The sequence below is a fragment of the Perna viridis genome, chromosome 5 (assembly GCF_037379345.1).
Source record: "Perna viridis isolate PV_CMFRI_1.1 ecotype Kerala chromosome 5, ASM3737934v1, whole genome shotgun sequence".
Taxonomy (NCBI): domain Eukaryota; kingdom Metazoa; phylum Mollusca; class Bivalvia; order Mytilida; family Mytilidae; genus Perna; species Perna viridis.
Genome location: NC_142449.1, coordinates 37,381,116 through 37,397,468, shown reverse-complemented (window position 1 = coordinate 37,397,468; position 16,353 = coordinate 37,381,116). Strand labels below are relative to the sequence as shown.

The following is a 16,353-nucleotide window of genomic DNA, read 5'->3' as shown; positions in this document are numbered from 1 at the left end:
AATTATTTCCTTTCGCACGAATATGCGATTAATAGTAAGTATCACGGCTCTGTACCTACATAGTATCAAACTAATGTTCCATTAAGAACCCTCCCCCATTTTTATTGTGTAGGGCACGAGGTATACATAGGATGTCTACTAATATTTTATTGTGCCATATTTAAACTTTAAATGGTTTAATAAAGACATATTTATTTTTCTCCGAATATTGATTGAATGTACCAGTTTATTTGTGGATTTGTCTCCTATGGAGCACTTTTTTTATGGGACATAGAAATATAATTTTGTCCAATAGATAAATAAAATCTAATATGAATTTATTTAATATTTAAAATTGAATTTGAATATGGTATCAAATAAAAGTGATTCCGCTTTGTTCAATGAAAAATATCCAGCACTGCCTTGTTTTTCTTATCTATATTACAATGTTAAACGCTTTGTACTGAAATAAAGATATTACAGAAAATTTTAAAGGTAAACTAAGTCAACATGTCATCGATTGAGAAAATCGATCAACAAAAATTACCGAAGCGTCAAAACAAATAGTCAATTCAGAAACATATCAGAATGCAAAGAAATTGCCAAAACATGAAAACATGAAAACATATATAATGTAAACAGCAACAAAAAATACAAATACATATTAAAACAGAACACCATCAGGTGTTCTGGTTTGTTAAGCATACCCTTGTAAAAGCCAGCGTCACCCGCCATACTGCAAGTACAAATGTAAGTAAAATCCGCTCAGTGTCAAGTTCGTTGGGTTGACCCGAAAATTATCTAAATATTACTTATCAGTGAGTGCGTCTAAACTTCATGTCATATACTCAATAGCAATGTGGTGGGTACCGTTGGCGGAGCAGGACATGCTTACCCTTCCGGAGCGCCTGGTGTCACTCATGTTTTTTGTGGGAGATATGTATGTAGGTCGTCTCGGTTTCATGTGTTCACGTTCAGGCCATGTTTTTTTTTGGATTTTGACGAATCTGAATCATCCCACTGCTGACCCTTCGGTATTTCATTTTACCGATAATCGGTCAATTATATTGTAATTTAATTCCTCATACTTCTGTAGTGACGATAGCAATAATGACTGAAGAAACCTCTATCTAAGAAGTTGCTTGACATTTTCGTTGCTCTACAAATGAAATCTGAGCACAATTCACATGCACGACGGTAACGGATCAACTTTGAAAAGTAAAATCCGTAATCTCGGGAAGTTGTTGTACTGTCACTAAGGAGTTTGTTTACATTTTCCATTTGGAAAGTCATCACTTTGTCTTTTGAGGTGTGTCTGCTATCATGTATGTATTATAAAAGCAAACAAAGATGTGTCTTTTAAGTTCATTTTTGGGAAGTCAATTGTAAATACTAAACATAAGGATTGTTGATGTATTATTGAACATGAACATAATGAAAACTGAAACTGACGAACTGGGCAAGTTGCGTCTCTTTTTGAGATGAGCATACTATACGTAGGTATTTTTAAGTCATTCCATATTTTTGGTTCAGAGTTTATACATTATAGTATCTTTTGCTTGTCGTTATTTTGTACTCATGATAATCATTCAGTTCGAGGTTAAATGAAATACAATATAACAACAGAGTTATAATATAAATATAATATTGGACGGATTTATATATCACAATGAAATTTCACAATATCTGAATCTCTCAACACATTCAAACCACACGAACGGACATAACATTTTTTCCAGCTATCTATTTTGGAATTATTTTTTTCTATAAGGTATATTGTTTTCACATTACACACGCACCATGACCAATCTAAAATAAATGTATGATTCAAATAAAAAAATATATAAATATACATTGCACTAATACAAAAGAAAAACTAACGTTATTTGATTCAAACTTGATCATAGACCTCGATACAGACATGCCATTAAACCATTTTTATGTTTGTATAAACAAATATTTAATGTTAAAGTACAGCAACAAGTCATAATTTGAGCGCATACCAATGATAAAAGCTGACGTTTCTTGAATACCTTTACTGACTGGAATCATTACCAAATCTATCCATCGATCAGATTGGGTTTGTACGTATGAAAGTAATAAAGTTTTTTAAAATTTAATGAATGACCATATACATGTATGATGATCATTTATTTCACAGTAGCTTAGAAATATGATTTGTTTCTAAATTGTTTCGGGGACAACACAGACTTTCAACAAACAATGATAATAAATTATTGTCAAATACAATAAATGGCCACTTATACTGGGATAAAAAAAAGTCATATCATCCACCTAAGACAGGTACAAAGAAGAAGGGGCTATACTCTTAATTAGCCTAATAAACAACTGTATGTTGAGAGAAATAATCGTGAATTGGGAGACTTGAATCCATAACGGCTGAGAAAACATAAAGATTGCTGATAATTCTTGCATAAAAGGCCAAAAAAATTGCTTGAAGTTGACAAAATTCAGATATTTTGTCAATTTTCTCCTTTTTGGATACTTTCCAGTAATATTTTTGGCAAGCAAATTGTTTTTACACCAAAGAAACAACTTAAATTAAATGTGCATTTAATGAATACAGTGATTATTACAAATTTGTTTCTTGGGTGTGGACATAGTCTTCTGGATGTAAATCTGTCAGAAAAACAACACAATTTACAATTCTCAGTAGTTTTTGTTTTGTTAAATGGCGTATAATTATGGTACCATTACAATGAACTAATGTCAAAACTTTTACTATGTTTTAAAGAATGTTTATATTATTACAACAAAGTTGATATTTTGGAGCAATATTGATAGCTTTATGCCCCTACACCTTTAGTTTTTCATCATTTCCTTCATGACCTTCAGAATGCTGGAATTTTGATAATTTCAATTTGAGACTATTTAATAAAACAGGGTCAAGAAACTCAATATAAATTCATATCTTCTGTCATCTTAATAATCAAGGTCAGATGTTATAACCTGTCAGAATAATCAGCTGTTATAGTGGAAGGCAGTAGTGTATAAACTAATTAACGTTCTTGGCCACCAACTTCCTATGTAAAAAGTTAACCACGTTCGGTTCAATATATGAACCTATTTTTGGCAGTCCGAGGTACCAACTGGTTGGAACCGTATCCCCCTTCTTGTTTGAAAACTCTGAAAACTGCGTGCTGGTGATATCTGAATCAGCGCCTATCAATTCTTATTAATGACCGACTGAAATTATTTTATATAATGGATTAGAGATGAAGTAATATATGTACGTGTATGTCAATCTTTATTCAAGGTATTCGTAGTCAAGAACCCAACTTGTCAATATTTCAGTGGAATTGATTTCACTTCAGCTATATAAATTGAATCGATGATTAAACAAAATGACGTATGCAATGTCATGTTAGAAGTCAATGTAATGAATGCAGCACCAAAATATATGTAATGCTTTACTGACAAGAAAAAAATACGCAAAGTATTATTCAAATGAGGTGAAAGTCTGGGTTATTTTTTAGCAACCCTTTTGGAACACCTTTGTTGAACAGAAAAGAGTATACTTGTATATAGGTTATTTATATACTTACGTTTTCTAGCGTTATCAAACAAATGATTGACGTAGTATCAATGAATAATATCTAAATTATTTAATTAATTTCAAATAAATCAGTTGAAGTGTTTCCTACTCAAATATTGACACAAGTGATTATAGCACTTGATTTAGATTTGAAGGAATAATCGCCTTCGGTTATGTCAAAATTTCAACTTAATTTGATAATTATTACTTTTAACTTGATATCGTGACCACATAGAATTTACCTATAACGTACATTATATCATAAGCAAACGTTTATGTATTAAGAAGGATAAAAATTGCCATGCATGTTCATCCAAAAATTAATCTTCATGTTAAATGCAATATTAGTTACAGGTGTTTTATACATTTAAATATCTATATTCAAATTTTTATATTATAACATACAGACAAATGTACATGTATATAATTTATGCAGATGTTGCACAAGTGTAGAACTAAATAAATAGATGCATGAAGAATATATATCATTTAACATTTAGTATACAAACCAATTTATAACTTTTGTCAATTTCTTTAAAACTCATTAGCACTAAAAACTATAAATACTAGTCATATATTACTATACATGTACATGTATATAACTGAATATTACGTCTTTCACGATAAGTAGTATATTCTACATACGTACATTGAAGATGCGTAAAAGCTGTATGGCTTTGAGTAACACCCGTTATAACCACATCAATTTGTAGGATAAGTTAAAACAATAAAGAAATTAAAACTGAACCTGTCACTTTTAACCACCAAAGATCAAGAGTAGCTAAAAACCTTGACCATCCCATCGTTCTGAACAATGATCATCCTGTTACTATTGCTGACATCGATTGCAACAGGTTTGTCCAGTCCACTTTCGTTTCCAAGTACGTTCCTCTGAAATACTCCATCGTTGGTACACAGTTGAACCCGGTTGTTACCGTTATCTGCAACAAAGATATTGCCAATTTTGTCCACACTAACACCCTGAGGTTTCTTAAGACCTTTCCCACTTTCTGGTTTGTATTGCGAAAGAATACGGCCATGATGGTCAAAAGATATTATGGTGCCTAGTTCAACGTCGGAAACGACAATGGGGCCTTCTGGTGACACGGCAACATACCGAGGGTGTCGGAAGAGCGGATGACCGACAGTATCGGAATGTATCGATCGAATAACCTCACCGCCAAGCTGAATAATGTCAACCAGACAATCTCGTATGGAGCTTACAACTAAGAACGCATCTTTGGAAGAAAATGCAATGCCATCATACTGCCGTTCTGTTTTGGCTCGTTTTAGGAGTTGCATAGATTTCCGCGTTGATAAAAAGATAATCAACTTCCCAACTAAAGTTATGGCGACATCGTCGTTCCTTCCGATTGTAGTAATATCACGTGGTTCATCTTCGAGCTGGACATAATCAACCAAGTCGCCAAACTAAAATATAATAAATCTTTATGAGACGGTTGCTGAACTAAGTAAATTGGGGTTTTTTTTTCACATCTTTCACTCATACCATTCCTGGACGTATACGCCTGTCCTGACAACAACCTTATACAAGTATGTATCTTGACATTTTCTCGACCTTTACGTGTGGTAAATTTATTACAATTTTCGTTTTTTTAACCTGAAATGATTTATACTTATGTAAAAGGTGGGTTGGTGTTTCTTAGATTCAGGTGTTCGGTTGCTGAGATGCTCACATCAATCGGAAATTGATCTTTTTTTCTGAACACATAAATCTTATCTGTCATGTGCAAATGTGAACAATAAATATTGGAAAATGGGAGCCCATCCAAACAAATGAATTCACCTACAGAATGCAGACATTAATGTTCAGTCTATCTACATGTCATTTTATTCTACTTTGTATAATCAAATACAAAACCTATACAGGGTATCTAGGCTTGTCAAGAGTGTAGTTTATAATCTTTAACAATTGCAACTCTATTAAGAAGTCTCATTTTCAATATATATTGCATAAGATATTTATAAAGATTTACGAGTACTTGTTATTATCGTTCTCATTTCAGACTGGTATTTGCATGAAAGTAGTAAATTGCAGTGAGTGTAAATTTGATATTGTTTACCATATTTGAAGGTTAAACTAAGCCATAACATTTGCTGGCGGGACAAAAGGGCAAATAGTGTTTCTGAACGATGTTGTATCTCAGCAACATTACTTGTCGGTGTATCAAGTGTACGAGAGATACCTTCTTGTACATATTGTTACCGGCATCTGCAGTGCTTTGAATTATTTCGAGATATGTCACTGGGATTGCCTATGTTAATGGTTTAATTCAGTCAATATCTCCAGTGTGTGTCTACTAGTGGTTAACAACAATAAATTGTTTAATACAGTTAAACGAAATTGAACCATCTAAAATAATTCAAGTATCTAATATGTCAGTTTCTTCTTCGGAAAAAAAAATTGCACTAAACCATAACATTGTGAATACTTCTAATAGGTCTGACTGATCTTATATTGATGATGTGCATGTACCAGATTGTATTATTGTTGTGATTGTGCATGCATATTTTTGTTATGGTTGCTTTACTTCGGAAGCATTTCCATTATCTTCTTTTTAATCTAAAATTATAATATGTATAAATTGTTAACATACCTTGCTGAATTTCTGGATTCTTCTATTCTTGCAATCAGTTACAATAATATCATCAGTACTGGTACAGGTGACACCCCATGACGATAAACCAATGTCGTCACTGTTATCGTCGATACTCAATAGCCCAACTTCTTTGAACTCTTGCATAAACTGATCAACATTTTCAGCAAGGTCAAAGTTTATTTTAACAACCATGCTTTTTGGATCAATTTCGGCAACAGAACCCTGGCAAGAATCAATCTGCTTTTTTACTTGATTGTAGGCTAAGAGTATATCCACATCGCTGCCATATTTCATAAGTATTTTCATTCTTTCGTGGGCAGCTTGGATGGTTTTTGACCCTGTTTTCCGAGGTTCAATTCTACTTTTGAGAACTTTTCTGGCTTTGTATGCTGTGTCATCAAGTTGGCGTAGTAACTTCTCCTGCTCTTCTCGTACCTTCTCCACGAGAGAGTTACACACTGAAATAATTTTAATGCGAGCATTATCAATACTTGACTCTAAAACTTTATCATTTTCTCCTAGTCCATTTGTTCCATGAACAGAGTCTTTCAAAGATTCCAACCGATCCAAAATGTCCTTGACATCAGTTCTAGAGGTCATTGCGTCCGCGACTGTAATGACGTTCTCGCACCGTCTATGTGAAACTGCCATACACTGGACACACAGCGGTTCTCGACAGTCCACACAGAATAATGTAATTGTTTCATTGTGTTTTCCACATGGAACTTTGTTTTTCTTCTTCATCAGATTTTCTAATGGTATTTGTCGAAGTTCTTCCGATTGGAAGACCACGTGATTTGATGTCGTTTTACCATGGACATGCACTTTCAAACAAGGATCACAGAGTGCATCAAAACAGTCCATGCACCAATGCTGCGCGGCAACTTTTTCTTCGCGTCGTTCGCAAATATCACATTTCTTATCCAAGCTCGTGGCGTTTACAAGTTCAACTAATTTCCCCATAAAGCTATCCATTGGAAATGTGGAGGCATATTTCCCTGGGAGTGCATCGTTCGGCACGTCAATTTCCATATCACAAGTTGGACAAGTGAAAAACCTCTGCCCATTACTTCCCATTGATTTTTTTATGTAAGATTCTAAACAGTCACTGCAGAATGTGTGTAAACAAGGCAACGAACGCGGGGAAGTAAAAGTCTTTTTACACTCACCACAAAGACATATGTCGTCCGCGAAAGCATGGCCATTTTGCAACGGCTTATCTTCGGTGGCCATCTCTGAAAAAAATATCATGGCAAATTAATTAACTCATATATGCATGTTTAGTATATTTCAATAATTCAATATATCAAGCTATATAAACATAAAATCTCAAAACGCCCTGTAGAAAATAATTTGTTGCTTTAACTAATTGGCAAGTGAACTAGACTTTGCCAAATAAACATGCAAGCCTGGATTTCCCTTTAAATATTGCCTAAAAAATAACCCGTAATACATGCACCTTCAGCAAACCGACGATCTCCATTTTATCGAATTAACAATACCTCTTGTACTCAATACAAAACTCAATACTATCTAATGAATTTTAAATGGTGGTGATAAAAGTTAATAGGAAATTGACGCTCCGTTTCTTAAAGATGTAATTTCCTTAAAGACACGCACGAACAAGACCCAGTATATATCACAATTTACACAGGACACTGGTTTTAATATTTTTTATGTATAAAAAATTGAAAAATCTTATCAGCAAAGTAAAACATCTATCGAATTTATATATATAATATTTTAATACTGAATTCAAGCATTGATTTTTGAAATAATAATCTATTGATGTAGTATTTTCTCATAAAAATCAAGAATTTAAAACTTTAAATAATCATTAAAAATATATTCGTTCACATTGCCATTAACTTATTTCAAACAGCTTGAACTTACATATGTCTTACTATATTGGGTACACTCATAAAATACCAGTGATTGATCCAGAATTTTTTAAAAGCAAGGGTTCAGATACAGAAATTTATGAAAAGGGGTTCTATGTTATCATTTAATTATTTGTTTGCTTCTATCTGGGACAAAATTAATAATTTTTTCAATCAAAAAGATCAGAACCATCCCATGGATTCGCCACTGAATCATAATTATAAACAGCAAGGTTTGTAGTTCAGATATCGATATTAAAATATCATCTTTAATACAACAACAAAATGTTTTCTCCTTGAAAATAGGAGGAAAGTAAAATTGTTGAGAAAGCGTTGAAAGGACAACGACCCCTTCCCCAACAGCGAATTTCCGATCAAAAACCAGGATGTGGGCATCGCCTAGCCATCAAGACTTGTATGCATGTATATGCTGAACGATAAGATTTTTATTTCGGCTTCTATACGAATATATGAAATTTACTCATTAACATGTAAATTCCTGTACACTTGTCGTACAGACCTACTTATGCTTCAATCATAAAGACAATAAATAACTTTTGACACAAAGTTCGTGACTTATATACTGGTACTCTGACTTATTAAAGTGAAAAAATATCATTTCATCAAAAACAAGGTTGGAATTCATTTTGAGTTACAGCAGTTCCTCAGAACAATGTATCAATTAATTTAAATTTTTGCAGCGTTCATTGATGTATACTAGTAATCAAGTAACTAGTATACTGCATTAGGCGTGAAAAGCTTCTCATTCACTTACTTTTAAATCGGGTTAACAATGAACATGAAAGCTGAGAGCCTTCTTGGTACATTTAAAGAGTAGAGTACGTGAAATATGGTTAAGTGAGTACTTTTTGCTCAAATGGGGTCATGCATTAGAAATAAAACACTGTTTTATGTCAAATGTTTAGAAAATTCGGTAATATTCGATATGTTAGAAGTTCGTTTTTTTCTTTAACTCGTGAGCAATTAACAGGTACTGTAATCGATACACTGTGAATATACAATGTCTCTCAGTGTTCAAGTGCCTTTATACAGTAGCAGGTCTTCGACTTCTTTCAATGAAAGTATATTTCTCTTTCACATCTGTATAATTCCGTTTCGAATTTACGTATGAATCGTCTATACTAACACGGGTTCTTTCAAGTTTTTTAGCTGCAAAAACGTTCCTCGAATAAGAGCAGCTGACTAGGTTATTTAAACATTTGGAATATGTGTATTTGACTTAAACTTATCACGCTTGTTTTTATATGTTTATACGGTGTCAGTAGTCCAGAGTGCATTTAAAAGAAACTTTTAATCAAGCAAACATAATGCAATGCACCGATACAAACTGGTTTGATGAATGGGCTTCCCATTAATTGGTTGGTCCCGTTCTATGGTGTCAACGATAAATCATGGCTTTTACGAGACCAACAAAAGGTTATGATAATAGTAAGATTTGGCGAAGTTTCAGACTGTGTGACAATACATTTCAATTCAGATTTTGGTTCGATTTGAGCAATGCAAATAAATTGGGTGAGTAATTACTGTGTGAGCATAAACCATTCACAATTTTGCTAGAACCGTATTTATAAAGCATCAATGAAGGAACTGATCAATTATAATTGTAAATGATCTAAGTACACATCTATTAATTAATTCGACTTGATAGTGTATGAAAAAAATGTTTGTATTGTATTTGTACATTAAGTCGGTTAAGTTAACTTTGTAGAGGACCATGGTATTTTTATCGTCAACTCCTTCATGCATGACTTGTGACCCAAGAACAGTTATATTCTGCTGCAGTGTCAATACAGGAAACTTAATTACTTACCAAGGTCAGAAATCAATAGAGTTTTTTTTCTCTGTATGATTGAAAATTTTGATTTCATTGTGAATAAAAATGAAACATGATTGAAAGTGGAAAACATACATGTATACATGTATACTAGGTTAGTTACGGATAATTTATCACATTAGTTGTTTACCACCAAAAAAATGCCTTTGAATAAACAGATTATAAATTGTATACCATAGCACCTTAGCTTATTTTGCATTTTAAACGGGAAAGGTGAATCCGGTTGCTATCGGAATTGTTTCTAACAAGACTATCGTTCAATCTACATTCATTATCAACACCCCGTTTAAATGCTTTTATTTTGAAAATTGGTCCAATTACATGATTTACTTTACTATCTATTCAAACATTTAAAACTCCAACTTTTTAGAATGGTATCTAACTTTTCGCAATTTAGAGAACTATTATCTGTTTAATATTCATGTTAACTTCTAACATAATTTGTTTTGTTTTATATTTTTAAATAATCCAATCTGTTTATACTGATCAAATCATACTTTAAAAACATAAGCGGGAATACACAATGAAATTCTACTTATGTGTATCGTAAATAGGAATGTTGTAGACCATGTTTATTTCAATAAGACGTTACGCTCATTTTGAACCTAGGCGATCCGGTGCTGTAAATTATCACAACAGATTGCCTTCGGTTGAGATGGGAGAAATGGCAACTCAATGCTTTTTATACCAAAACATTTTAAAACGATAAATTCAAGAATGGTTCGGATAAATGAACAAGCAATAATTGTATGTCTTACTGTCAACTCGATTTGAAGAGAAAAAAAAACATGATTTTTTTTCATAAAAATGAAAAATGACAAACTGAAATGGTAAACTGCCAAACCATTCACTTTGAAGTCTTTTCATCGAGATTGTGACATGAATAAAGCATATCTATCTAAAAAGGAGTATGTCTATATTGTTTGTTTTTCAGGGCGTACCAGGATCAACTATCTCTTTAATGTTTGTCAAGGGATTTTATCTTTATATTTTATCAAAAATTTCACATCAGATATACATGTACGTTATATTTTCAGTAAGATCTGAGTTTGCATATGCACATAAACATGCTGAATTTGCTCTTGTCATGATTGATAAGTGGCAATTCCTTCCAATTCATGAAACAATCTTACTTTCTTTCTCGAAATTACATTCATTCAATTAATTGTCCAATTTGAAAGTAATTGATTACGATAACTGGAGTACACACATTATTAAGGGAGATCGCGGGAAACCAAAATAAGGTAATTGTTGAAACCTACAAACATCTACGCATATAGAAAACATTTAGGGAGCATTGATGTCTACTGGAAAAAAAACATTAAATCTATATTTTTTTTTTCCGAAAAGCACACCTTTTCTTAAAGCAGACGATAATAATATTCAAAAGTTTCTATATATATAAAGGCATGAATCAGGGGGGGGGGGGTTAACGAAGTAAACATTAATTGAATAAAATGTTCTAAGAACATACGTCGGAATGTGAAAAAACAAACTTGAGATAATTGTATCCGAAACAAACGTCGGAATAGAATCATGCATGTTTATTGTAGAAACAAATGTCGGGATGTTATAACGTCTGTAATTATAGAAACACACGTTGAAATGTTATCATGCCTGTATATTGTAAATTGAATATATATAACAAGTTGTTTTCGTGTCCATGTTATTTTAACATTCCATTTTAAATTGAAGAAGTTCAATTTAGTTTGTATAAAGCAATCAATTTTCTACTAAGTATTATTTGTATTGCTAAAAAAAGAAGCAGTGACTGTCCGACTGAGTGGTCTGATTAAACCAATACCCTGCAATGACACAGTAATGGCTTACTTCTAACCTATAAATCCTTTGACATAAACGTTCGTGTGAACAGTGTACCAATTTTCATGTTAATTTTGTTATTTCAGAACCTGCCAGCCTATCCCCAGAACATTTTAATTAAACCCAAATCCCATTTATCACATTTACAAAACGGGTAGACTCAAGTACAACAATGGCATAACTTATCAATATTGACATTGAAAATTTGATTTTATTAAAACACATACAATATTTGGTTTATAGTGTGAATGTGAAGTTTTTCATAAAGGTGTGCTTACAACAATACAGAGGTCGGTCAGGCATTAACAGATAGCCTGTTTACATACCTTAATTTTCTTAATTATGACTCAAATTTTAATTTTGTGAATAGATGCTTTATATTCAGATCTCCAAAAGTATGTAAGTTTTGATACGATTCTTTTTCTTTTAATCTATACTTCATTTAAACTTAATATACAATAAAACATGTTCAAAAGACCAACGATTCAACCAATAGATGCTTTGTGTAAATATGTTTAATTTGACATATTTGTCAAAACATGCAACTATTCCCTATCGCCTAGAACATGGCATCCTTTCTTTCTTATAAAAATAATTATTTGATTATTAAGATCTTTAACATTTTATGGTACGTTTTTGGCACTATATTATATTCGGTCGGTTCGTTATTGTCTGATTAAGTGAATTTGAGTGTTTGTTCGTCTTAGAAGTGTCAGAGTTCAAAGTTACAAAAGATTGATGGGGAAAGTGGGTTATCTCCCTTAGATGATAAGACTGCAATACATTTCATGTCACTTATACCTCGAATTAATGATGAATACCATTTCTGCGTTTCAGATAACATTAGAAAAAGATTTCACGGAAAGACTTGACAGTGTGTTTTTTTTTCACAATTATTCACTCGCTGCCTGATTCTTACAAAGCACAGCAATTAATTTGTAAACTGGAAGTGAAATTCGTTGCACCATACATAGCTCGCATAACATTTAGCCGTTAGTTCAACGTTTGTTTTATTAATTTTTCTCTTGAAAGTGTCATTGTATTAATAATACTGGAGGGAGCCCTATAGTAGAATAAGAGCGTAACCCTGGAGCATAGCCAGAGCAATGGATTAGGTTATAAAATTCTCCAAAGGAATGTTGTTACATTAAATCTGCCGACTCTACGTTTTTGAAGTATAGTGTTAACGAAAACTATGTAAATGTTTATTTTGATGAACCGACTTACAGACATGCCAATGAATAAATTTTAAGGCTTTTTGACAAGAAATATACATCGTTGCAATGTTGTTTCAAAGATAAATAAAAGCATTAAATATACAAATACGTAATATCAATGTTTGTTAAGCCATGATCTCAGCAAGACACTGAACAGACGAATCTCACTTTTATTTAAAGTAATATGATTGAACGGATTTTAAAACTGATTTTTACATAGAATCAATCACGGCAACTAATTCAAACTTCCCTATATTAAGATATTTGAGCTTGATGAAAAAAAATACAAACGAATGTTCAAAATATTAATCTAGTAACATCAAAAATAAATTCAGCGTCATGACTGTGGGATGAAGATACTTAGCGATCTCATTAGTGGTCTTACATGTATAGTTTACATACGTTTGTACAATGATCAATACCTTTATTAAGGAGCACCTGCCTCAGGTAAACAACAATCAATGCAAACCGAAAGGAGGATTATTTTTTCTCTGTACTAATGTATTTGGTTTTTAGAGAAAAAAGAAAAAATGTAAAAAAGGGTTTTGTGTAAATATACTCACAAAAAAAACCTGAATCTGATAACCGCGTCTGAATACGGAGTTGGACACGCAAGATGTATCAGTTCCTCTCCAAGTTCGGAATTGTTATTTTGACATTTATTTAGTAACTTGGCTGAGAAAACAGGTACATGTACAGCACATGTACGAAAGTGTATTATATTTGTTCAAACCTCGGGAGTTTTCTCATGTTTAATACTAAATTAGGGAAGAAAGTCAAGCTTAAAACATAAAAAAATCTTTAGCATGGTTTCTTTCAATTTGATACGTCCTGCAACCAATGATCTGCATGATTTCAATTATTTGATTGGTCAATATTCATGTACGAAGTGTTAAGTGTTATGCAAAAAAAGGTAAAACAACTACGAAAGCACCTTTTTCCTTAAGATATATATAACACACATGTATAGTTAAAACACGAAAAAATGTCAAAACAGCATTGGTGCCTCACACATTCCACACAGAAATGTTCTTCTACATGCATTAATTTATAGTTCATTCTTACATAATATCGGGATTCATGAAAATTTAATACCATCTCTCTTAAGAAAAGGCATTATAAAGTATGTGACACCTTCTCTCAGAAAAAAAAAATACTAAATGGACATTTATGCTGTTTAGTATATTAAACTGTCATAATATATATATATGTATAGATGTATGGTGGACTATTTCTGCCACCCTTCCCACTTCACAGATAACATGCACACTATGGACCATGGTCATGTACCCTGACATTAGCACAGTGGTCCATCAAAGGCGCACCATTAACCTACTTTCAACACTTTTTACAAGTATCTTTTCATTTACACATCGTTCCTCATGAACAATGATTAACTGGTTAAGGTCGTAAATACCAAAGGTTTGTATAGGTGAAATATTGAAAGGGATTAAACAGTCGTTGAACAAAATACGTTATCTTATATACAGCATTATAAATCTTGACGGAATTCAAATATTCCTGTGAACAACGAAGGAATTTGTCTCTGTCGTGTCAATCGTGATGGTCTCCCCATGGAGGATAAACTTTCTATGATCTTTGCTTTGTCAGGGCACGAAAAATTAATCAAATATTTATAAAGGTTAATATGAATTGTAACACTACCTATTATTACGAGTGTTTAAAATCGTATTGATAAGCACTGGACTTTCTTATAATTGTTTCGTGATTGGTCATATAACAATAGGATCAGCTAAGTACCCTCGGTTCTATTTAAATGCGGTTTGAAAGAACGGTTATTTACTATTGAGTGAAGGAAGAAGAATGTATAACTACGAATGAATAGCAAAGGTCCACTCTATTTTCAAAGCGCTTTTTGAATGGACCGATTGACCCTTGATTTGTTTTTAGGAAGAAAAGTCGATTATTTGGTATTTAATTTTAAATTGGTTTCTGAATCAACACATACATATGACAGCGATAAACATCTTATTTATAGATAATACACTTAGCCATTGTTCGTCATGATATGCTTTATATGCTTAATCGTTAAGTTGTTGACTTCGAACGATAGTACAGCAAAGATCAGTGGAAGAGAGTCAAGGGAAATCTCAAGTTTAATACTTAACAATCCTTTTAAAAAGTGCTCAGACTCCGGTTCTAACTGCAACATTCCAGCTATTCGGTGGGCATACATGGGCACTTCGGTTTCCAATGATTAGAAAAGGGGGTTTCAGAAGGTTCCAGAAAAGTGAGCCCAGGCTATTATTTGTTTGTTTGTGCCTAACTTTAGCATGGCATTAACCATCCTTTTCGACATAAGGGGGTTTTAACCCCCAGAATCACACCCTTTGAGTCAGCCAATGGTATAGTACACGTGTAGAAAAAATATAGGCAAAAGAATGCAGGTATAAATGTCAATTTTGTTCATTCTCCCTACAAATAATTAAGAAATACCGTATTATAACATTCAACTCAGCTAAAATTTAAAGCTTCAAGATGAAACAAGATACACAATCAATAACTTTAAAGATACTTACATAAAATGATTCTTCTACATGACGTTTTATTGATATAAATGTACTAGTATTTAACATTTTGTGTTTGAGTTCAACAGTTGACACCTATGAATAATGACAGGTAAAAATATGAAGTTTGTGCTAATAAAAAATTTACCCAATTCAATTATAATAATGGCAAATAAAGTAATAAGAAGCACAAATTCATTTACCCTATTATCAACTTAAGCTCGAAGCAAAATGTCAACATATCTGTTTCGTTGGCTTTATCCACTTTCAATCACATTTTAAGTAGCAACATTTCTAAAATATAGCCATTATTGATTAGAGGTACATTATATTTCTTTCTCGCTCGTTTGGTTTCTTCATTAGTAAGTCGGAAAATATGAAATACATGTACATAACCGATCATGATTCAAAAACACCTGAACACATACATGTTGCGATTGCTTACCTGTATTTTTCTAATCAATCAACGATTTCCAACATGGAATCCTAGCTTTATCTGATATTGTTACTACATGTATTCCTTTCTACCCACAGACAGACACTGTCAAATAACTGGCAATAAAAATCCCTTAAGCTTCTTATAGACTTGATATAGAACTGTAAACACAGTGCGAAGTAAACTTTAAATGATCAGCGATCAATTGATCAAGTTGAAATATATTACCGGTGTGTTCAGGTATAACCAACAGTATAAACAAACGTGTACAGACAGATGACTTTAGAGGCAAGTATCAAAGGTGCGGTTTATCGCGAATTACGGATCGAAAGCTTTTATTCATATTATATATTTTTGTACAAGGTTCAATGACTTTAATCAATGAAAATACTATACCATCGGTAGTAAGTATAAAATTCTAACAGGATTTTAGTATAACTATCCCTCCGGTTTATACATA

The 16,353-nt window shown here is 32.5% G+C and overlaps 1 protein-coding gene across 2 annotated transcripts; it reads right to left on the bottom strand.

The window, feature by feature from the left end:
* Window positions 1-1,596: 1,596 nt before the first annotated feature.
* LOC148617325 (E3 ubiquitin-protein ligase TRIM56-like) lies at window positions 1,597-16,148 on the bottom strand. 2 transcript variants are annotated; one of them, XM_088584952.1, is made up of 4 exons: window positions 15,903-16,148; window positions 15,470-15,553; window positions 6,154-7,391; window positions 1,597-4,966 (listed from the first exon to the last, which is right to left on the bottom strand). In XM_088584952.1, exons 3-4 carry the CDS (start codon window positions 7,387-7,389, stop codon window positions 4,307-4,309), a joined length of 1,896 nt encoding a protein of 631 aa, XP_088441078.1. In that variant the 5' UTR covers window positions 7,390-7,391; window positions 15,470-15,553; window positions 15,903-16,148; the 3' UTR covers window positions 1,597-4,306. The 2 variants fall into 2 exon arrangements, with proteins under 2 accessions (XP_088441078.1, XP_088441077.1); XM_088584951.1 differs by lacking the exon at window positions 15,470-15,553.
* Between the last annotated feature and the right edge of the window lie 205 nt (window positions 16,149-16,353).

Coding starts and splice junctions, on each gene's coding strand:
- LOC148617325 (XM_088584952.1), bottom strand. CDS start 7,389: ATGGCCACCGAAGATAAGCCGTTGCAAAATGGCCATGCTTTCGCGGAC. Junction 4,967..6,153: donor GAATCCAGAAATTCAGCAAG/GTATGTTAACAA, acceptor ATTATATTTTAG/TTTGGCGACTTGGTTGATTA.